The sequence below is a fragment of the Centroberyx affinis genome, unplaced genomic scaffold (genome assembly GCF_046629955.1).
Source record: "Centroberyx affinis isolate AG114_WGS23_722 - 3 ecotype Tasmania unplaced genomic scaffold, CSIRO-AGI_Caff_v1 ptg007210l_1, whole genome shotgun sequence".
In the NCBI taxonomy this organism is placed as follows: domain Eukaryota; kingdom Metazoa; phylum Chordata; class Actinopteri; order Beryciformes; family Berycidae; genus Centroberyx; species Centroberyx affinis.
The window spans coordinates 101,045-126,523 of NW_027283646.1; the positions used below are offsets into that span (position 1 = coordinate 101,045).

General features: G+C 42.0%; 1 protein-coding gene across 1 annotated transcript in view; it reads right to left on the reverse strand.

The window, feature by feature from the left end:
• The window catches only part of doc2b (double C2-like domains, beta), a 103,725-nt gene extending 78,529 nt beyond the window's left edge, over positions 1-25,196 (reverse strand). Inside the window, exon 1 of the mRNA XM_071513488.1 lies at positions 24,866-25,196. Within this exon, the coding sequence (XP_071369589.1) occupies positions 24,866-25,196 (331 nt within the window). The remainder of the gene's footprint in view (positions 1-24,865) is intronic.
• Positions 25,197-25,479: the final 283 nt, after the last annotated feature.

Genomic DNA, 25,479 nt, shown 5'->3' on the forward strand with positions numbered 1-25,479 from the left:
ATGTTGTATATACAGTATATATATATAATATCATATTACAGTCATGTATGATGAAATGAGACGACCAAACACCACTCACATTCTGTCTGTTACACTAAAAGGGGAACCACAACTCATTCATCAAAGGTTTGAAAACAGCCCATCAAATGGGATGGGTTTGTCTCTCGAGGCCACTGCTATAAAATGTGAAATCACCCTTTTAAGGAGCCCCTTAAGTTGAAAACGCAATAGCCCTCCTCAGGTGTGATCTTCAGGCAAAATTAAAGTGCACAAGTGTCCTTCAGACTGATTAGTTGATTGCCCCTTGCCCATCTTAGCTTTGGCTTCAGATGATTGGACGACCCTTTGAGAAATGTTGGCTCAATGGGCACTTGGGAAGCTCGAGCAAAATGTCTGACCTCTTTCACCAAAAAAGTTGAACGTATCGGTGATGAAGAGTCAGCCATAAGTAGGAAATTTGTTGAGAAACGTTTTGCTAACCGCGTGTCTCTGTATTGTACAGATTTAATACTGGTGTTAATTTTCAGAAGCACACTGGTAATATTATTGTCCTGTGTCTGTGACGAAGCAAATTCGCAAATCAGTTTCAACTTCTTTCTTGAATTTCTATACAAAGACTAGAATCGCAAACGTGTTCTCAATGCGAACAAACCACAAAGATTCACGAAAGAATATGCAAGCTCATTTCCATACATCTATATATATGAAATAAAAGTCGCCAGTTTGTAACAAAATTTCTGTACATTTCATTTTGCACATTTTACAACCACAACTCACAGGTTTGGTGCTCTATGATTACAATGTCCCATATCTTTTCTTGTGCATCATAAAGTGTGACATCTACAATGTAGGGCTTTCACTCTGGATAAAGCTGTCAGCTGAATGCAAAATGTAGACACACTTGTTGTGAATATCCTCCTCTTGCAGAGCGCTCTGTGACCCTGTACCATCGCGGACCAGAGGTCACCCTTTCAACTGGAGCATCCACTAGGCCACTGCTTTCATCATCCGGCTAAAATAAGCTCATCTTGCTATTCAGACAATTTTTTTTTACACACTGCAGGCTTGTTTCAAGATTCAAATGCCACTGCTTGCATCAGTCACTAAGGGAAAAATCCTCCCCGTCACCGAATTGATGTTATTCTTATGATATTGAGAAAAAAAAAGGTTATTTCTTTATCTAGCCTTACCCAAATGACTCATCTGTGTCTATGCCTTTGATTGAACAATGAAATGAGCCCAGTGAATAGCAAGGCCAAACATCTTGCATTTTTTCTCTAACAATATTCTAAAAGGGCACCACTTCTTTGCAGCATCTATACCCCACAGATCTGAAAACAGCCTGTCAAGTAGGCTGTGTTTCCTCCTCAAGGCCGCTGCTATAAAATGTGAAATCGTCTCTTTCATCTGCCCCTCGTGTTGAAAAAGCAATCGCCCCACTCCCGATGTGACATTCAGGGAAAATTAAAGCATCGAAGTGCCCTTCCGACTGATCCTTTGATTGCCCCATGACCCTCTCAGCTTTCACCTCAGATGATTGGACTTCCCTTTGTAAATGTTGGCTCAATCGGAGAGGGGCATTTTGGCCAAAAAAAAAAAAGGGGGACTTCCCCCCACCCCGGTTTGCACGCTATTGCTTCACGGTGCAGCCATTCCCTGCAGCGACGCCGTTCCCTCTTCCCTTCCATCGCGCACACCGCTGCTTCCATATCCACCAACATCGCTTTCATCTGTTCAGCGCACTTAAATTGTGAAGTGGGACGGGAAGGAATCAAAGCTGTTTTTTCGTCTTTTTCTGTCTAGATCACGACAAAACTAATGAGCTGACACCTCGGAAAGGACAGTCTCCGAGCTGGTAAATGCCTCGTAATGAAATTGGGCATACGATTGTGAATTGTGGGTTTATATTCTAATATAGTAGAGTAGAGAGAAGAGGGACGGCGTGCCACTGCGTCTCTATGTGGTGAAACAACCTCAACACCTGCAGGTAATCTGCAACTTCTGACTGTGACTGTGATAACGTGCATTCAAAAATCCGCCGGCACTTCGAAGCTGGAGATGGAGACGTGAGATTGGGAGTAATGACTCACCCTGCGCAACTTAATGGAATGAACAAAAGGAATCGAAAGATTTGCTTTTTCTCTATCAAGTTTGAAAGAGTTGGCTTTTTTGGGGGGGATTTAGAGGGCAAAGTCGTATTTTGTCCCGGCGAGGCTCGTACCGTGAATTTACAAGAGTGAAAAGGAGTCAACTTGAGGGGTAGATGTTAAAATATTGTGATTAGATTGAATTCAATTATGCCAAAGAGCCATGTCACACTGCTTCAACAACAGAACTACTTTGCACTCATCCTAAGGTGAAGAACGTGATTTATGCTGCTTAGCTGTTCAGTCTGGTTATGTTTGTGAATTGAATTTGGGTCTGATACATCTGTTGTGAAACTTCAATTTACTTGTTGAACAATAAAAACATATGCCAGAAAAGCTGACCTTAAAGCAACGTTACTCATTATTTTTTGTAAGGGGGCCGCTTTGGGCTGAGATAATCATTCAGAGGGCCACACAGATTTGCCATCTTCAATATTGTTTTATTATTTTCTTCCCATATTATCAATTGAGACCAAATTTCATGGAACAATCACATCAAATTGATGCACATGTGTGTATCATACAGTACTGTGGAAAAGTCTTAGGCACATGTAAAAAAAAAATCCATAAAGCAAAGATGCTTTTAAAAATAATGAAATGAAAAGTTTCTCCATCCATATCAAAGAAATGTACTATAAAGAGCAGTCTACTGACTCACTAATGCAGAAAACAAAAAAACATCAAAGATACATTTTATATAAAAAAGCTAGGGTGCCTAAGACTTTCGCACAGTACTGTACATACACACATCATATAGGCTACATGACATGTAGAACACCCATATTAATATAGTCTGATGAGCAAAAATGTCCCTTCTTGACTGAATGTATAACTTGTTGTTGCTATCCGGTAACACTTTACAATAAGGGTCACTAAGTTAATTAAGTTAACTAATGTGTAATTTACTAATGGTGTTCATGTTAACTAAGGTATTCATTTATACATTATTTAATAGTTTATAACCAGACACATTAGTTAACTGTTAATTTAACTTAGTGACCCTTATTGTAAAGTGTTACCTGCTATCCTCATTAGGGGTGTGCATTAGTCAATCTGTTTCTTTGTTTCTGCTTCACAATGTTCATAGTGTTCAAGTACTGAGAAAAAAGGATGTCGCCTTTTGCACACACTGCTTCAGAAGTGGGTACTCTGTGTCTGACACCGGGATCCAGAAATGGGCACTACCTGATCTTACTTCACCTTGCAATGTGTCACTTGCCTGCAGCTCCACTATCACACTCCACTCCAGCACAGCCAGGACACAGGGCGGTGATGACCGGGGTCAGAGACGACACTGGCACATGAAAGGGGTTTCTCTATGAAGCTGCAAAAACTCATTGTACTCCAGTATATCCTTGAATCTTGGACTCCGGCTTCAACCGCTCCGACACGCCCACAAATGCATCGTAGCTAAAATGTTGCTTTTAGTTCAGGGGGGAAATGAACAAACCACCTGTCAGGTATGAACAGTGTGGTGATTTTGTTTTGGAATGCTGGGAGCTTCTGCCTTCCCTTGGAGCTGGAGATTCACCGTGTCCAGGTGGCAGGCCGTGTCAGTTAAAAAAGGCCGGCTTTAATATCGGCTGCGGATCCTCCGGCTCTGGCTCGTCTCTCCCCTCGCTCGCAAGGAAAATTCACGGATTTGAGGGGGCGGAGAAACCCCCGCAGAACTCTGCCACGAGAGACAAGTCATCTCATCTCACTGTGCGGTATCAAGTCGGCGTATTCTGTCTGGTGTTTCCTCAAGCGGCTCGCGGGACCGCCGGTGATTCGGTGTCCTCGCGATAATAAAGTTCACCGCGCGTACGACTTTGCCGCGTCATACTCTGTAGGTCACAGTCTTTGAGTTTAGCTGCAAGGGCTTCCTGATGGATGATACGATGAAAAGAGATAAAGTCGGGAATATCCTCCGTCTTTCTCATCGGGCCGATTAAGTCCCATCTCCTTCCCCTGACCGGATTTGACCGGTCAATATTATTCTCTGCAAAAAAAAAAAAGTTCAAAGGTGCTTCCAGAATATCCTCTCCTCTTGCGAAGCCAGCGTACAATATTTCGGCTTTTTATTGAACAGCTCAATATGAGTATGACAAATTCAAATGTGTGCAATTCAAACGCAATGTCTGCTGGCACTAACCTCTTTCCACAGGCATTTACAGGCATTTATTCTAATGTTTAAACAGGTAAGGAAAATGACGGCCTTGTAAACCTGTTGCTATACCAACAACCAGACTGGCATTTGTATTAACAGGTATTCACAGTGTATGCTTTATTAACTACAGCTATGGGGATTTAGAGCCAGGTGTGTGCATGTGTGTGCATGCGTGCTGTGTGAGTGTGTGTTGTCGTCTGAGTAAGCCAGCTGGTTGCTTTAAGATCCACTGATCAAATGGAGGCTTGTGTTTTTGAGTCTTTAGAGTGCAGGGAGGAGGAGACAGACGGATTGCATTATGTTAGCCAGCGGGAGGCTGTAGCTAGCACTGTGTTGTACTAGCCAGCAGGAAAATGCCTGCCGAGTGGTTCTGGAGGGCTGGACCACATTTGCAGCCCTAATGCACAAAGAGCACTCTATTTCTTGTAGGTACTGTATGTACTCTTGTATGCAAAGTCTCTCACATATTAAATCTCATTGTGTGTAGATTTATGCTTGATGTAAGGCCAAAGAACTTAGCCTGAATGAACCTGAAATGGATTTTAAAGCTCACATCCTTATATCACCGGCATTGCTTTTTGTAATTTTGGATTTCACTCCAAGACTCATTTCATTGTTTTCATTTAAGGAGGCAAGGATAGTAGTTTCATTTTTTTTTTTTTCATTTTAGTAAACATCCATGCTTTGTTTCAGTCTTAATTTTAGTAAGAAGCCCGTCAGGTCATGAGCTACTGGCTGAACATACACCTAAAAACTTGTTTGCTGGTGAATTAACACCATCGAGGCTAAAGGGGAGGGACATGACTCATGATTAATAATTCTTCTTCACTGCACTTTTAATAAATGAAGCCATGGGAGGGCTTTTTTTTACTGGCGGGAAGCGGGCAACAGAAAGGCTACAAGTCGCCAATAGGGAAGAAGTGCAAATAAATAATGGATTTTCGTATTTTGAGACTCTGGGTGTGGGAGACAATTAGAGTGAACCCCAGGATTAATTGGAAATGGCCAGTCGGGCTAAACTCAAAAAGTGCTTGAGCTTGTGACAAATGAGTATGGTGTCAAAATGCATGCGAGGGCTTATTAAAACGTTAAGCATTTCAATTCCAATTAATAGCGCAATTCATCTTTCACAAAGTGATGAATTAGAATGGGATTTGAGGAACGAAAGATTATTTTCCTCACCCAGCAAGACAGAGAGAATGAAAGTCAGGAAGTGCTTGTGTTGGAGAGAAACAACTAACCTCCTAATTGCTTTTATCCTCTGCACCCATTTTGTACATTTGTGGAAGGAGGTGAGCAGTGTGCTGTTTCACTCAACATACATCCAGTGTGGCAGAGTTCATCGTGTCTATAAAGGACTAGAGGGTGGAGCCATCATTGCCATACACTATTGAATCTCCTATAAACCAGACCGTGTGATTTCAGACATAGAAGACATGTGTAGAGACCTAAGACATGCCACAATCAGATTCCTGAAGGGGAGTGCAAGTTTTTATTTATGTATTTTTATCATGATAATATACTCAGTGGCTCAGTTGGCTAAGGTGCATGTCATGTAACAGTGACAGTCCTGCATTCAAATCCAGCCCAGGACCTTTGTCGCATGTCATTCCCCTCTCTTTCCCCAATCTTTCTTGTCTCTCTCCACTGTGAACTATCAAATGAAGGCTAAAATGACAAAAAAAAAAAAAAAAAAAAAAATCTTTCTACTCAGTGATATCCAACCAAGAATAGATTGGATATAGATTGTAGTGCACTGTGTGGAGTTTCTGCCTGTCCCTGAAAAATCCACCCACCTGGGGCATATTGACCATAGACCGAGCACTTCCAATGTTAAAAAAAAACACAAAAAAAACACAACCGGTGAGATGGTGCATTCATTGATAAAACGCATGAAACAAACACGTAAGCGGGAATAAGACCGAGACAATGGCAAAGCATAAGGCATTCATAGAAACTTGAAACTTGCCAGAGCATTCACAGGTTGGGCTTCATCATGCAGTGCGTTCAACCGAGACGGGTCGGTGCTCCAAGCACCGCTGCACATTCAGTCTTTTCATGTTTCAGAAAGGTGTGCAGCCTGAGACCACCTTCATCCTTCAGTATAGGTCTTGTTCTCCCAGTTACTGAACTCCCCTACCCCCACCCTTATGATATTTGACAGACAGAAATGTGCAGGAGGTGTCGAAGTTCAACGTCAACCCACAAAAGAATTTCATAATATGATACTATGACAGGGTACAAATTCATATAAAAACAGCTTTTGAAACTGAACTGATATCAGAAAGATACATATTTAGGACTGGAACTCAACTTTGATTTTGGCTTTTCAACATCAAAATGTGCTATTTATTATTATGCTGGGTTCTTACTGCATGACTTTTAGCCCTACTTTAGGCCCAATTTTGCCATCCCAACTGGAATTCATTGGTAATCCTGTTGGATTGCGAGGGTTGAGGGCTTGGTCTCTCGCCTCCCAATCAAGTTACAGATCCGTTGGGTCAAACTTGCTTGACTTCTATTTCAAATCTGGACAAATCTGGATGAACCGCTGTAGTGGGAGATGGACAACAACACAAATATCTGACAAGAGGCTGGCAACACCCAATGAGAGTTCAGCTTGAGATGGAAGAAAATACAAAGTATGGTCTGTAGGTGGCATTATTCAGCCCATAACACTATTTTAACTGGCTTTATCATCAGCTTGAAGAGGCTAACTGGTTATAGGGAGTGTGGGATACCAGAGGAATTAATTTAAGTCTTCTAGTCAGTCCCTCTCTGCCCCTTCACCTTCCTCAATCTTATATTCGGTTTAGTCAGTTATTTGAGGGAGCCACAGAAACCATAAAGGTCATGGGTGCGAGTCAGACTGCATACTGTGCAAACAATCCATCCTCAGGCAGGTCAGGGAGGGAAATCATTTCAGATCTCTCTCATGGACTCCATCCTGAGCCTTAACTTCTCCCGTCAAAAAGCAGAAATTTGGAAAAAGCTAGACCGTGAAGATATAATGTAAAATGATGACGCAGGCCCTGTACTGTATTGTGGATTTATCTCTCTGTTATAGGTGTGATGTATGTGTGCGGGGGGACATAAAAATTCCAACTCATGAAACCATCGCAGATTTTTGCACAGTCCCCCTGTTATCCCATTGGTTTAACACTTTTGAATGATCACCTCCCAACATGCCGTTTCATCCAGAAATACTAAAATTACGGAAGCAAGTTGCTCTCATAACGCCGTTTCACTGTGACTTTAAAGTCGGACTGAAATGAAAGTTTGACATTACACCAGCAAATAAGCACTTACAGATCTGAGAAAAGCTTTTACGGTGGCTCATGAAAGAGCAAAATTATGTATCTATGTAAGATCTACAAAAAGAGTTGTCTGGGATAACTTGTGATTCAGTACGACTGTACATTTAAGACAAATGTCAGCCATTTGTAGGGCTTTGCCGCTCTAGAACATTGTTGAATTGAAAAAATGTGTATATAAAAAAGTGATTTGTACAGCAGAGGGGGTTGGCTGTCCTTCAACTTAAAATAACAGCCTGACCAGCAATACTTGCATAATAAGTAATAAGACTTGAGGAAACATATATTGATTATCTTTTAGAGACATGAACCCATGTCCAATGATCATTTAAACAATAAGCAGATACCGTTGCACACAGAGCAATTTGTTTTTTTAGCAAATTCAATAGGCCAACATTACCGTATGTAGTAATGCTATGTGGATTTGATGCACTCTGTACTGGGGCTTTAGGCCAAACAGACACACAATGTCAAATATGCACACAACAACACAGTAGCATCAGAGAAGCTTCCAGTGTCTGTAGATCTATTGATTTGTGCAACAGTGGTGTGCTACACAACTCTAAAAACATTACCTTTTCAAATTCTATTTATTCATAAACCACATTTTTTCACTCCACGTACGGGGTTGAAATATTTATTACTGAGCCAACACTGAACTCTGTTTCAGAGTTCTTTCCCCAGCATGACCAAAGCTCCTTTGAGCCATTTTCACGATGCTTAATTACTTATTTATGTTTATCGATCTATTTTCTATTTTCATGACCGCTTTTCTGACAAACATGAAACATGACCTCCAATGCGCAAATATCTTTGTAAAAAACAAATTACCATAACATCACAATTTTGCTGCTTTGATGTTAATTATTCTTGTTTAAAATGTCAACATGCATAACATACGTGAATATCACAAGCACTTTATCTTTAAAGGACTAAGTACTTCAAAGTATATCAGCCTTTTTGTATGCATTTTCTGCAAATGCAAAACGCTGATTTTGTATCGCACATAATTTGACATACATGGCATCGATGAATAGACATTGTGTGCCTGTGCATGAGGGCCAGGGTGTACACCATATCTCATATACACACCTTGGGTATGAAATATGATTTTGTCAACATCCACTTGAACAAAATTGTTGATTGGCTTTTTCCTGTTCTAATTCAGTCTGTAACTGTAACTGCCCACTCCAGCATGAATGGTAGCAAAACTGAAAATCCGCACCCTACCCCGAGAGGTGCTAAAGTCTCTAATTGCAGCACCGTGTCGGCTAAATTTAGTCAAACAGCCGGCCAGGCAGCCCAGCACGTGCCACTTTGGGGCCTTATCTGGTATTTGGTATAAATGCACCACTGGAGGGATCAAGGGGCAGCTTACCAAGGCGTTGCCGACTCATTAGAGGCAACAGGACCCGATCAAACTGCACTCAGATCTATACAAATGTAGCTCTTCAGAGAACCCCTGATCTCTACAGCATTGAGTGCGGGGGGGGGGTGGGAGGATGGGGTGTTGGGGGGTGGGTGACCTTGATGAGGGATGGTGGAGTGGTGGTTCACAACAAAGCAATGGTGCAGAGCAGATTGAATCTTTGAACAGAGTGCCATTTTCGATCATATGCTTTAGTGACACAAATAGGAGTCCAGTGTGTGCTGTCAAACTACAAATATACAGTAAACATGGTGGTCACAATATGCGCATGCGTAGCCACTGCTGTTGTTTATGCTTTTCTTTTGTCTCAGATGATGGAAGAACCTTACTGTATGTTCACTAGATTTACGGTTTAAGTTAACTACATTTTCAGTGATAATCCACAAGATGATGGTTTTGTTTTTTGTTTTTTTCATTTTGCTGGCATCTTTGGTGATAAGCAGTCATTGCGTTTGTGTTTTGCACTCAAGTTTCTGTAGGCGAGGCTCTTTTCTTGGTCTGTTCAGCCACGGTGGCTATCACTGCTCATGCTCACTACCCAGTTCTTCTGTTTATTCCAAACAAATTACTGTTGCTGCTGCCGTAAAAGTAAAGCTAAAAGCTTTCATGAACTGGATATAGGTTGAATCACTACTGCTTTGTATCAATCAGCGATGGAGCGTAGCAAAATGTACATATGACCCCAATTATTACTTTATCGAGATTTCCATTGTATGTGTTGCACCTAATACTACTGGTTGCTCCACAGACAAACCCTCTTGTTTTTGGGTATAATCAACTTCCAAAGGCTCATGTTCAGCCTCAACACACTTTGACTAGGCAGAGGGAAATCACAAAAATCTTCCAGCAACAAACGATTTTGTCTATGTAAAACAACAATCGCCTTTTTTACATTATAAAAGTGAATCTGACCAATAGAACTGTATATCATAAAGTCCTCTTGTTAAAAGGCCTCCTTGGATATGAATGAGTATGAGTGAGTATGAGTGAGTATGAGTGTTTTAGATGCAACTGGATTGCAATGGTGAACAGGGAAAAGTCCTACAGGAATATTACAGCCATGACAGGGATGTGGGCTATAAAAACTAGTTCAGAGGGATTGTCACTTATGGATTTGTTAGCAAATGAAGACACATTTTGTCCGTGCTGGGCTGATGCAGTACTTTACCCTAAGTCCAACACCCAAAGATTCTTTCTTTATCACACTTCATGGTTTTGCACTGACTACTCCCCACGCATCAGAGCACACTGGATGAAGCCAAAATCATTCGGTTGGAGAGGAGAATCAGCTGGTTTTTATGGGCTGCACGCACAGGTTATGTCTTGTTCTTCTGTCTTGGAGTACACTGTATCCCAACAGGGCATGGAGTGGTCTCCGTCCTCCCCACACACTTAAAGAAGAACTGAGCCTCATTATAATGATTGTCTGACATTGAGAGGGCTGGGCGGGTTACTGTACATTAGGAAATTAAAGATTTCATTTTTCCACTCAATTACACAATTGAACGTCCGCTGGTAGCTTGAAGGTCTGCATCTAACAACCAAGGGTTTTTGTTGACTTTAATGTCGTTGCAGGAAGTGGGGAATACCACAGTTAAGCATTGTGCTTGACATGGGTATTGATTTCTGCTGATAAGTCTATTTTACAATGACTGTATGTGTAGATTTCATTCACTAATGGCAGAGCTTAAAAGAGCTGGACTCTGATGAGAGCTTAAAAAAATGCTCCAGAAAATACTCTGGCTGTTTCAATTTTAAACATATGACACATTACACAATTCTCTAATCCTACTCAGTGTTGAGTGGAGAGGTTTACATAAGAGAGACTGGGAGTTTGTGCAGCATCGTCAGCACAGTAATCGGAGTGCAAACAAGTTTAGACACATAAAGTAACAAGCAGCAAAAGCAATGGCCCAGTGTTTACCGTGCCATTTGTCAGGTTTTTGTATATATGTGTGTATTTTTATCTCTCTGTCTGTTTATCCGCCTACATAATGTGAGGCAACATTCCCATTTCCATTTTGGCTCTCCTTCCTGTAAATACACTTCTGGTAGGCAACCAGGACTCCGAGATTAAAACGCTGCAGCGCCCAGCAGATAAAGTGATATTTCACTTTGCTAGAACTTTTTCACTTTTTGGCAAGCACAGCTCTGTAGGAGTTCAGGAGAAGTCAACCACCAATCTCCCTGGGGAAACAGTCATCAATAGCATTGAATAATTATTATCAGGTAAAATGACGCCATGTAAAATGCGACTCTGAATGCAGAATGAAATACTTGGGTATATGGGTTTCAGACTAGGCTTTCAAAATGTAACTAAGGGTGTGATCACACCTATAGTTTTTTTTTTTTTTGCTATTTATAATTTTTATTTTTCCTTTGCAATTTCATAAACAATAAAGACACAGCACATGAAACAAACCACAACAGCGACAACAACTACAAGATCCACAATAACAACAACAATGACCTAGAGGAGGGGGGGAAGGGGGGGCACAGTGCTCTTATTCAATTAGGGTGCACACATGTCACCATGACAGTACCCGTGCGGATGATTCTGGCTAGATAGATAGGTAAACAGACGGACCATGGCTAGACTGGATAGATGCTGTAAGCAGGAAGAATTTCGGTTGATAGAAACATGTGGAATGGGCTGGCATACTGTGCACAGTGATTATACAGGGAAGAAGTATCTGTGTGGTTGTAGGTCTAGGAAGGATCTTTTTTTTGTAACCAAACAATCTGCACATATGATGAAACAGTATTACAGATTCATACTTTCCTTTTTAGACAGTAATAACCCCCCATTATCTCCCCTTAGCCCCCCAGCATTCCCCTCCCTGCTCATAGAAACAAAATAATAATAAGTAAATAAACAATAATACAATAATACAATAATAACAATAATAATAATAATAATAATAGTTGAATAATTTAAATACATACAGATGACAAAATGATTGTACAAATAAAAAATAAATAAATAAATAAATAAAAATAAAAATAAATACAAAAAAAAAGGGGGAGAAGAAGAAAAGGAATGGACAACTGATGATACACAGAATCAACAAGTCAACCTGTCCTTAAGCACCGCCTGCACCCCACAAGGTCACAGTCCAAGATGTATGTGCCCGCACATTGTTACATCTGCACACATGTTTACCTACACATACATACACCTAATGTACCCAAGTACTTCTAGGAAGGATCTTATAGTATTCCAGAGCTCGCTTGCATCCTGGTCTAGGTCCCTGAGGGTGGAGGTGGCCTTTTCCATGCTTTCTCTAGAGAAGCAGGAGGGTTTCCTCACCTTCCAGTTCATTAAGATCAAACGTTTTGTCGCAAGGCACGCAAGGGCAATCACTCTTTGTTGCTTATCACACACCTATAGTTTTGATGTCTTTGGTCCTAATCATGCCAGAAAATGATACATTGATGCACTTTGCATCTAGTTCGTTTAGGGTTCACAGTCACACTGCCTTATTACAAATGAACCAAGAGTTGTAAACAAAGGTCACATGGACTGACAGGTAACTCATTCATTGGCCAGTTTTGGTGACCTGTCATCCTGCCACATTATCATACTTCTTGGCCTGGGGGGAAATTAAAGCAAAGTTTCTTCTGTTGATTGGCATTAGCAAATCATGCAGTACTTAACTATGCTCTTAGGCTTTATTTATATTCACTGGTGGTATTACCAGCTAAGAGCTCAGGAAGAAATAGTTGAATATGACCATTAGTCAAGACTGTGACTGCCCATATCCTGTGGTTGGTCTGTATTTGTTCTCACCACAAGCAAACCGCACCTCAGTCCACCGTTTCCACCAAGTTTGAATGGCATCATTCTCACCTGCCCAAACGAACCAAACTAAAGGAGTAAATGCTCTAGGGTTTACATTAATCGAACCAAACAGTCTAGGCTAAGGGAGTGGTAGAAACCACGAGTCAAAACCCACACAGAAAGGCAATAAGCTGCAGGGACTCAAACCTTCACAGCATAAATTCTTGGAAAAGATGGTGAGATGATGTCGTCTCCCAAATTATAATTTGGATCCCCTTGTGGAATTTGTGATTTGCTGCTGTAGGAACAGGTCTCTCTACCAAGTTACATATTTCCACCTGGCTAGATGACAAGGATAATTCTTTAGAACATACCATTTGCTTGCTGGTACAACACATTGTATAGACTCATGTGGAATCACTTACTGATTTGGTTGGAACGTTTCTCCAAGTGACCTTGAGCTATATAGATAGCACTCCATTCTCTGTTACAGTGGTTTTCAACCATGGGCCATCAAGGCCCCAGAGTCCGCATGTTTTCATTCCAACCAAACAGCAGCTCATTTCACTGATTAGTACCTCCTCTCTGGTTGAAGGTGTGACAATCAGCTGCTCATTGGTCTATCGTGTTGAAACTGTCTCTCCAACCAATTACATGTTCAATATGAATGGAGACTCTGTAAAACACACCACAATGAGATTCCCAGAACCCCTAGACAACCAACACACTATGTACAAAGCCAGCAGGGCAGTTGGGCCATGGGGCACGACTTGTATAAAAATCAACATTTCTTTCCCCTTTGGCTGACAGGCACCATTGTGTCCTACTGCCCAAGCCTAAACGCCAGACGGTGAGCCAGGCTCAGCCTCAAGCACTATTGGCCCACGCAGTCACTCATTAGTCCTCTAAAGGACCAGGCCCAGAGCCTGAGCCTTTGGGGAAAGGGTTGGAAAAGCGATGCATGTAACAGCAGGTTCCTCCAGACTGGAAATTCCCATGACTTTCCATCCATGAATTTCCAAGAGCCAAATCATGTGCCTAGGACATACTCTGTATCTTTCTCTGCAGATTGGAGTTTCAGTCGCAGAGCTGCCCTGGAGGCAGAAATAATCTCATTGGTTGAGTTAAACCTCGGTGGGGAGGCCCAGGGAACCACAGGTTTTCTGGCCAAGTAACATTAGACTGAAGCCCAGAGAAAAAGGCAAGGGGTAAAAGAGGATGCAGCTAATAACTGAAGAAAAGTGTAGGTTATCTAGGTTAGTTCATAAATGCCATGGTCATGAATGAATGAAAAAAGAAGTCATTGGCATTTATATTTTGACCAGAGCTCCTTCTGTGCCATTCAAGTTGGCCAGTTAGCTAACTTGTGCTCCAAAAAATTGTGGCTCATTGGCTCCGCCGATTGAGGTTTAACTCCACCAATGAGATCATTTCTGCCTCCAGAGTAGCTCTGCCTCTGAGAAATGTTTGTATAACTAAAACTCCAACCTGCCTATATGAAGAGCAGAAAAAGGCTGAGCAAGTGAAAGCATGCAGCAGGCTTTCTGGTCACTGGTGCGCCCCTGCATTGGTACTGAGGTGAAGATTATCTCTCCCTAGGAAGAACAGGGGTAATAGGCTGACAGATTGCCCTCCACTGTTGTGAAGCGATGCAAAAAAAGGCTCTGTGGAACAAAGCCTGGCCTTATCTGTGGGAACCAAGGCCCTGAGGTGGACCTTCATGGCCTTTTTACAGTGAAATGCCATGAAGTTGCTTGAAGTATTTGAAATGCTTGAAGTTCTCTAGTGGGGTATTAGCACACTTCCAGGCCTATACTGGGCTAGCTGGTTGTTATCATCATTATTATTATTACAGTGCTATTATAATAGTACTATTACTGGTAATTAAACATGGATGTACAGAGACACCCAGAGACTAGATATGGTCATGGTGGTCCATCAAACCCTCAATGCCAGAACACATCTATAACATGTTAGGATGTACATTTTAAAGGAATAATGACTCATGCTTTTATGATACACCCATCAAATAAGTTGGCTGCTCCTGCTAATGCATAGGAGATAGTACAAGGACTTACAGGACTATGCTTCATTTGCATCCTGGGGTGCATAAAGCACAGCAAGCCTTAGACCCACAGCAGAAACCACAAACTATCTATGGGAATCATAAAGCTACCATGTAAAAACCTTGAACTGCTACCCATCCTCACTATAAAACATTTCAAGACAGACTATAAATCAGGATGCGTGCCATGTGAATATGAAGCAGCACTGAGAACAGCTGGAACTCGCAGTCTTGCAATAAAAAACATTTTCTTCAGCAAGATGAGACATATGCACTTTGCGGGATTTAAATATGTTTTTTTACAAGGATAGATTTTTTTGACCACCAATTAGGAATTTGTCATTAGTGATCAAAAGTTGTTTCATGTTTTTCCAGCCTGAAAGGATTCACAGGCTTGCAAAAGCATGCCACAAGCAAATAAGTCAGGGTATGCTGAGGGCATATGAGCACATTTTTGCACTTTTTGTTGACTGCTCTGGTGGACAAATAAACTGGAATCTCAAAACTGGTGTGAACAATACAGTAGTAAATCTTAACAGGCACTTGAGCTGGCTAATGTCCTCCCATTTTTCTTCATTAGTATGCAAATGTTTTTAGCAAGGTGCTCCAAAATCTAGTCAGATCATCTACTCTAAAGGGGGAACCTGTGGTATAAGGATGAAGTTTCTATCATGTATTGTTCTTGAGTTATTGTGTACCATGACACCATAATGTCCTAAATACCATGTACCATGGTGGAGAGACATAAAAATGGAATTACATACATACTGTCTATTTGAAAAAATCATTCGCAAGGAAAACTCAATTGAATATCTTTAATGAAAATCAAAATATTGGACCACAATGTTCAAGATCCATATAACTATAAAATATTTCTTCTTAAAATCAAACTCCTATGGCTCTGTTACTTGAACACCATAAGCTGCTAAATTTTCATTCTTCATTTTCATTATTTGAAAAGCATAGGCAAACGTTTCCTTATTTTTGGTGAGAAAGGAACTGACATATATTTATGTGAAGCCTCTTGAAAAATGGGAATCTCTAAATATGATTGCCTCGGTTTGTCCACCAACCCTCTTCCGGTGATGTGTGGTACAGTTAGAGCTCCTCTTCTATTCCCTCCACGCCCGGAATGGAGGCTTACAGACTCTAAAATAACTCCATCAAGTACGCCCCTACATTTATTGATGAAAATAGACTTTCATTGAAAATATAATTTTTCTGGCCTTACATGTTCTGACAGGCCCATGTTTCCTTTAAAAGATGACTCAAGCACTGCTACATTTGTACCCTTCTGCCAGAAGCAGGCGAGTCATGGATCTTTATGTAAGCTCCTATGTGATGATATTTTGATAAACCTCAATCGAGACACAGCATGCATACAAAATATGCTTTTACTGCTCAACATGACAATTAAATGTCACTGGGTAATATGCTTGATTTGTATTTCTTTTACCTTATCTTTCAGCGGAGGCAGGGACTTTGCCGTGTTGAATTCACAACAGCTGGAGGAAGAGTGGGATTTATGTGACCAATGGCTAAATGAAAGTCGCAATGGAAGGAAAAATGACTAATTCACATGTCATAATATTCACTTATTTAACAATATGTGCCAAAAGATTTACAAAAAAATATTTTCTTGTAATTTTTATATCAAAATCCCATTACCTTTATCTACCTTTAATTTAAGATACCTTTAACAGTGTATCTTAAGAGGTTAATTCATTCATTTTTGAACAAATCCCTCTTCTACTCCTCCCACCGTATAATAATACTACCTGTCTCTCCCTAACGGATACGGCTGTCCCATCAGTTCACACCGTCGGCCACTATTGAATAGTCTCTCTCCATGTTATGTCCCGCCCCAACATCCTGTTTCACCTGGAAATTCGTCAAGGTACAGAAGCGAGACACCATCAAAATGTCATTTCCTTGAGACTTTAAAAGTCAAAAAATGCAAAATAAACGACTTGACTGGATTTGTAATAACTGACTTTATAAAAGAACAGTAAATGATGTAATTTTAACATTAGCCCTATTATATACTTTGGGAGGATTGACAGGTATTGACTAACCATGATATATGACCACATTACTCTATCTAAGAGTATAGCCTATGCATGATTAGAGAAGCATGTTATTTTTAATCACAATTAGGTTATGGGCCATTGATGTGCCACTGTAATATTTCAAAGCCGACCAGACTGCTTATTAATGAGGTGGATGCTTGCAGAGGTAGTGGAGACAAGCTGGCAAGATGCAAACAGAGGTTTCCCACCGCCCCAAGGAAATCAATTCTACTTTGGCAGACAAGGGAGAGGACACACAAAAACACCTACGAGAGAAAATCCTCATGCCGGGCAAGTATTAGTTCAGGTGAGCTGACCTGACCAAGCAGCTCCAGTCTCAAACACAAACCACAGCACTCCACTCTGAGGCCAGACATCGTGTACGCGGCCCAGAGACCACCGGAGCTTTCCCCCCCTCGAGCTCAGGAGGTGCAGGCAGCACAAGAGAGGAAAAGACTGAGATACTAAGATCTTTGCTTCCAAGTGCAAGGAGGCAGGGCAGAGACCTATTATCGATCCAGCTGTGGCAGGATGCAGAGGCTTTGAAAGTTGTACATGAGTCCAGCATCTTCTCAGGGGCGAAAGAGTGACAGGAGGAAATCTGAAGCAGGCCACAGAGGAGCTGGCAGAGGAGGGAGAGGAAGCCTCTTTGGCCGAGGAAGAAAGACAAGAGTTGGGGCCTCATTTACAGAAAGGTCTTACAACCATCTTTGATGTTACTCGGTGGCGTAGGCAGAAAATCACGACAAAGTAGCCATTTACTGAACCTCAACTAAACTTGGAAACGGTTGTAGCCCTATGTCAGGTTTATATTTGATGTAAGCACATTGCCTGCTCGTTATGCTGAACCCCCATGGCGGCCTTTATTCATATGAAGTGGTCTAAAAATATGTTGTTCGCATCAATCCTACAAGAGAACTGATAAGCTTTACAACTTTATATTAAGAGGCCAATTATTGGTAACGTGCTGAAATGTGTGAACTGAGGCGTAAAGAATGCAGGATTCATTATCAATCATTAGCTGGCATTATCACAATCAATCAAGGTGTTTTACATTAAAGACAGGATAAGATATCCTATAGTCCGCTCCAAGAAGCAAACAACTGCCATTTAACCATTGCTGCACTGACTTTATTTATAGCACAATGACTTGTGACCGCATTCACAAGCCAAACTAATTGCAAAGCACTTTCACTAGGGTTCAAATTGAAGTATATTTGTAGTTTATATATTACAGAAAAAAATGATGAGCCTGAAGCTCTCCAATGGGCAGAAGTGGAGGAGAGGTGGGCAGTGTTACCCAGCAGGTAAGGTCAACACCAACCTGCATACTCACTGTTCTGGTGGAGTCATATTAACTGCAAGCACATCTAAATATGAACAAGAACTGCACTTGGCAACTTCGCATTGTGGCAGCTCCAAATGGCAGTCAGGGGTAACTGTTCTGAACTTCAAATAAAAAATCTTAAAATCTGAACTTCAATACCCAGAAATCCTGCTACGTGACACAGTAACCTGCACACAAAACACTCATGTTTACCAACCCATCCGGTCTGTGATGCTTTATACCAAAGGAAACCAAAGGGATGAGAAAAGGAGTCAGCTTTCTCCGGACGGAGCGCTGCTCACTGCTGGTTAGGAGACAGTTTGGATGTCAAACGATTAAGTTTCAATCGATTAAGTTTCGATTTGTCACCTCCTGTGTGGAGAAGTGTCAGACTTTCATTTGGGCAAATAGGGTGAATCTATAGCATCTCAATTAATGGGGATGGGACATTCTTCTCTATCACAGCCCCACTGTGTGATTTAGGCTGATAAGACAGGTGTTTCTTTACATAGACACTTTGCCTAGTGCAGCTTTACGGAGCCGTCAAAACAAGTGCCCACGTGTCAGCAACATTCAGTGGGCTTGAAACACACTTATTTCAGTGCATGCATGCAAAGAGTGACCAACTAAAACCAAACAAAATTTGTCCCCACTGATGACAACCCCAGATGCCAAATGGAGCTGTGTAATAGCTGGCATTATCATTACATAATGTGCTTAGTGGGATGAAGGCAGGACAGAGGCAGACTTTGTTATCTGGTGAAGCAGGGCTGCTCGTAACTTAAAACATTAAATGGCCCCTGTTGAGAGAAAGCACCTATAATAACCTATAATGTTAACAGACTGACAATCTGGCCAGCTTTGTTTGTGCTGGGTTAGTCAAAAGAAAACATGGGACATTACAGTGACTCATTACTATTGGACAGCTTGCAGATATACTCTTGATTGGAATCTACTGTGCCGAGCAGCAGCTGAAATCACTCTTTACATTAAAATGGGCATTATGAGGCTCAGGGGATGTTTTCAAGTGGATTGGTGCAGCCTTCTGTTGTGCAAAGCTCTGGAAATGGCTTTTGGTCTGGGAGAGGCGACGGATGGCTTGCCGCACTCTTCCTGCTCTTGTGCTCTTAAAGGAATACACCAACTTTTTGGGAGAATGGCCCATTGGTCAGCTTACCTGTTATGTGATGAAAACAGACACCAAAATCATCCCTGTGTCAACGGTAGATTGCTTGCTAACAGTTTAGTATACACTATGTTGAAGAATTCGTAGTTGCTCGCCTGAAATCATTCCAAAAGCAAACCTGGGGACATCAGCTATATTGAGTTCATATTTTAAAATGTAAGAATCCACAGAACATATAATATAATTCACAAAACAACTTTTTATTACTAAAATGCAATTTGTATAATGCTAGTGGCCTACTATCACTCAACATAGTGTATGTTAAAGTGTTAGCATGGAGTCTACTATCACTCAACAGTGTATGTTAAAGTGTTAGCATGGAGTCTACTATCACTCAACATAGTGTATGTTAAAGTGTTATCATGGAGTCTACTATCACTCAACATAGTGTATGTTAAAGTGTTAGCATGGAGTCTACCATCACTCAACATAGTGTATGTTAAAGTGTTAGCATGGAGTCTACTATCACTCAACATAGTGTATGTTAAAGTGTTAGCATGGAGTCTACTATCACTCAACATAGTGTCAAAAATCAATGATCGATTTATTGTTTGTTATGTATAACGTTGATTAATCTTAACGGTTAGAATTGCGCCATCGCAGCCGGTTAGTCCAACTGTGCAAATGACCATTAAACTAAAGTGGAGAGCTACTTGCAAGAAATGCCTCCACCATTTGATACGAATCCACTGGACTGGTGGAAAGCCAACCAAGTAGGATTCCTAGGCTGACAGCACTAACGCAGCGGTGCCTGAACCCTTGGACCTGGGGTTGTAACATATTTGGGCCTAACGAACATCCATATTTGATTGTTAACTAACAGTGCAAATCGATCCAAGATTTTTATTTGAAAATGTGCATCTCTATCTTGTATTAATCTCTCTTCACCCTTACAAAAAAAGTCACATGTGAAAACCCACAAGAGAGTTCAAAGCACATGTGCTTTCTGGACACATGTTGGTTTTCATATGTGACCATCATATGACTCATTTTTCTAGATGAGTTTTTTTCCCCACGTGAATTTTTTTTTTTTACATTTTCACCTGCCATTAGACATGTCTATATTTGTTTCATGTGTGAAAACTTAATTTCAAATGCAAAGAAACACATTCACAGGTGAAAATCTCAACGGGAAATTTCACATGTTCACTAATAAAAACCAACATGTGTCCAAAAAGCACATGTGCTTTGAATTCACATGCAGGTGTTCACATGTGACTCTTTTGTAAGGGCAGTTCACAGCAGTTCACCCAGTCAAGCAGATAGCTCAGGTCTACTGCCGAGGAGACGGCAGTGCTGCCAAAGCAAGACATCTCAGGGGAGACCTGTGAGCATACATTACCAACACCCCCCCCACACACACACACACACACACGCTACTCCTGTCAACACATATGCCTCCAAGGCTTATCTCTCAAAAACACAAGAGCCTGGTCTGTCATGTGGGTCACACCAACTATTTCATGTGGCATCGGCGGGGATGTGGCCCTCTGTGCCCACTACGAACAGCGCTTAATTGATGTGGCAGAGATCTGGATATCCAATTGGTTTTGATTAGCCCCTTCGCGGGGGAGCTGGGACACTTGGTGGGTGATGCACTTTTCCATTTCAATTAAAATCAAGGTTGAGTCACAATGAATCAGAAAATGCTGCTGTTATGCAGATGAGCCAGCAGGTCCCTAGCAAGGATTGAGATGTCCCTGTGTGATTTGGTACATAAGGGAGAAGGCTGCCACTACCCACCCCCACCCACCCACCTACCCAAGAGGAAAACTGCAGATACTGGATCAAGTCTCACAGGACCATGAAGAACCAATTTGGGGCAGCGCTGCCTCTTTTAAATCACAAACAACAGGAAGAGAGACTTCCTTTCTCTAGCATTTGACACAGCGAGAGGGGCGAGTCACATTTCCGAACCGGTCCTTCAAAGACAGTCAAATCAAATGAAACTGTTGCGGCTTCCCACTATACTACATTTCATTCTGATCACAGTGCCGCTGCAGCACCAGGAGAGATAACTTACTTCACCTCAGTGTGTGACTCATGTGTATGAGGTCAAGAATTATGAGATCGTCGTCTCCACATGCGTGTTAAAACTCCACTCATCCTCCAAAATGTAATGACGTTTAAAAAAATACACAAGTTAAGCAAAAGCGATGGGAGAAACTGGTCATAAATTCCAGTTCATCATTTATAGTGTTATAGGCTTGTTACCTTGCAAGCTGTTACGCATGCAAGACCGATAAGATGTGCTCCCAGCTTTTATAGTGAGCTTTCATCAAGCAGCCTTGGTGTCTGCTGTCCTTCAGCAACTCTTTCAACATTTCACATTATGGGAGCATCTGTATCATCCTAAAGGAAAAATTCCACCCTCGGATTCTCTCTCCATTTATCATCGATTTGTGATCTGGCTACTTTGAGACAAAGCGCTGTAGTTCACCTTTTTGTTGTACCAACCTTGAATATTTTCTCAAATGTTGAAACCAGTGGTTGTAAATTGTTGTCCAATAATCAAATATATTCATCAATGTGGTTTTACTTGCTTGCTTCACAAATTATTAAAGGTGGAAACATGACTATCACACTAAATATCCAATATCCACTATCAAGCTAACTTCACTCCGAATAACCAGACGATTACCGTTGATGTTTTGGATAGCTTAAATGTTCGCCTATCAAACTTCATTGTAGCTGTGCTGGAAATAAATCAGTGTGATGTCTTGAGGTCTACATTTTGCCAATTATCCACAGGAATAACAAAAATACAAGACCAAACAACAAAATGGCCCAGAAATGCATGGTACATCACCAAAAGCTGTTTTATTTAACAGTGTTAAAGGGTTTTAGGGTGGATTTTTCCTTTAGACATGGGGCTTTTATCATAACTGATAAAGGCCTTCTGTTCCATAGAGCAACCTCATCTGACACTGTAGTAGTAGTTTGTTTTTTATGCCTTATGTCTCTGCTGCCAAACTCCCATGGCAGTAACAGTGGCTTGGGATCAATTGGGATGTTGCATCAGAACCAAACAGACGCTTGTTTTCTGTTTTATTTTTACACTGTCTGCCTTCATTAGACACGTCGATGTTGTAGGTGAGGACGGTGATAAGCATGCGGATGACTCAGACTTTTGACAGCTCATCCAATACGTTTATTTACAATTAATTGCTACCGTAGTTAGATTGACGCTCCGTCTCCATCTGACACGTTGGCCTTTCGTCTTGGATTTTTTTTTTTTTTTTTTTGGAGTGGAGCTGGCGCTGTAATTATGCTGCATCACTGATGACTCTTCAGGTGATTGTAAAATCATTAAGATGACGCTCTGGTAAATGTTTCTGCCTAATTGCTTTATTTGTAGGGAAGATGGAGAGGAGTTGCTGTGGAGGTTTGCATAAACCTGCAGAGTGGTTGATGTTGAACTGACAAGTGCTGATAGGATTATATAGCCTCTCAAGACCATAAATTCTAAAGGCTGTAATTGTGTACAATAACCAATTTGGTATGCTCATGCAGCAACTTCCCACCTGTTGATGCGTATGAAATAGATACATTTTAGGATATAACAAATGCCCGGACAGAATTGGTGGATGACTTCAAAAGCAAACAAATTTAGCTGCTTTTAGCTACATTTAGTCTGAGAAAAAAGTGTCTCCCTGCAGTTAATACTACTGATTCCCACGTACACTCCACATTGCATCAACAAGCCCATGTTCAAACCCTAGGTTATGATGTCGTTACTGAAAACAAAAAAAAAGCAAGCACCCTTGGAAAAGCATATTTGGGCATAATATCATAAATCTCCTCGTCCGTTGGTTCATTATATAACTGGCAGAGTCACAGAGTCTCTCACTAATCGAGGACTACTTTAACACACGAGGAGAGCGCTTCTCTCGGTTCCTTTTTCGTCCACTCTGTAAAATCCTGCTCGCCTGCTGGAGGTCATAGAGCAACATCTGCCAGGCCAGACCTGCCTATTCTGCTCTCTACCATCCCCCTCCAGTCCAGTTCTGGATTAGAGATGCCCTAAGCCCTCCTGCATGTCGCTCTGCACGGATTAACTCTTTAGAGAAGCTGCACTGCTGTCACACATTAACCTGCAATCACCAGCCTCTTTTGTAGAGAACACTATCAGTAAAGCTCTAGAAAGGTTTAAACCTGGACCAAACACACCAACAACCATTTCCATTGTAAAGTGCATTTATGAGCAACATGTTCAGCATGAGCTACAGCCAGGCAAGCATTTGATAGACAGGCAAGAGGTGGGCAAGTTCAATGTCAACCCAAATGAGTACAAAATCATAATACGATATTATGTCACAGAAAAAACATCATATTAAAACAGCTTAGGAAACTGTTACCTGATATCAGAAAGATATTTAGGTCTCAACTTTCACTTTCATCAAAATGCTTGCTGGGAGTGGTGCTGATTTTTCAGAACGTCATGACACCAATAGAGAAATCTTGCTTTATCTCTGAGACTCTCAGTGCTTATTGCTCCAACAGTTGTCCTGCATGTTATTCATTTCCATTGTCATTCATCCACTCATGGCAACCTACCTGTTAGATTAAAGGAATGAAATTCAGACAAAGGCTTCCTCAAAGGAGCCTTCCCTCTATGATCGACAAGTCAATATTAAACAGATATGAACACAGACACACACACACGCGCACAATATGCTCTCGTAACTGGAGATGCCAACTTCCCTGTCTAGCCACTAGCCTGTATGTGGATGTAAACAGCAAACAATGCGCCTACAGATGCAGGGTCCACTGAGTGCAAAACTGCTGCGGCTAATTCGAAGCTTCACAAAGAAGCCATGAATCACTCAGCCTGGTGAGACTGATCGACAGTACAGACCGAGCACCCTGTAGACACTGGAAATATGAACATGCATGCACACAAACACACAAACCATTATTTGCTCCGGCAAAACCACACATTTCACCCTCTCTATCAGAGTAGAGCAGAGGAGGGGAGAAGCTATATTCTTTGCAGCAGCAACAGTTGGCTGTCGGCTGAGAGGCAAAGAGTTAGCTGCATCATAGAGACACGCGCGCGCGCAAGTACACACCACATGCATGCACGATTGCACGCACGCACACACACACACACACACCGGGCGACTCGAGAGGAAAGAGATGGACGAGGGAATAGAGGGAAGAAAAGGTGACAGATAAAGCCACAAAGCCACACTGCTGTAGGGATGCCTGGCAACCAGTGGCAAAAATGGAGACGCAGTAATAAGAGAAAGGGAGCGGGAAGGAAGGAAGGAAGGGGAGAGGAAGACCTAAAAGGGATAGCCACACACATGTAGACACCTTGGCAAACATCATGCAAAAAGGAGAAGACTCAGTTGATGGAGACTAGTAGTGGAGAGGGGGGGGGGTCATTACTCACTGGAGTCGTCCGAGTCGTATCCCTCCACGTCGGGCTCCTCGTCCCTCTTGGCGGCCTGCGAGGAGGCGGAGGCGCCGGCGCAAGCCCGGTCCGGGTTATCCTCATTGGGGCGGGCCGGGTCACTGTCGGCGGCGGCGGCCGAGGAGGAGAAGGCAGAGCGCAGGGAGCCGGCCTGGCCCACCTGGGGGGGCGTCGCGGGGGGGAGGCCCCGCGGGTAACGGGGGAAGTAGTCGGAGATCTGCTTGATGGGCTGGATGGGGCCGGGGCACACGTCAATGGCCATGTGCTCCTGGATGCTGATGGTGGGTTTCTCGCCTTTGCGTTGTGTCATGCATGCGGTCCAGCCCAGAGCCCAACCCGAACCAAAAAGAAAAAAAAAAGAAAAAACTAAAAAAAAAAAAAAAAGAAAAAAAAAAGAAAAAAAGAAAAACAATAACAAAAACAGAAAAGCAGCCCCCCCCTTCCTCCTCCTCCTCCTCCTCCTTTTGTGGAAGAGGTGGATGCGGTCCTGGGTGGGTGCTGTGGGGCAGACAGGTCCAGGTGATATGTGGATGCCACTACACTAGTCTACATGGAGATCTGTGGGCTGCTGCTGCTGCCTCTTCCAATGCTCT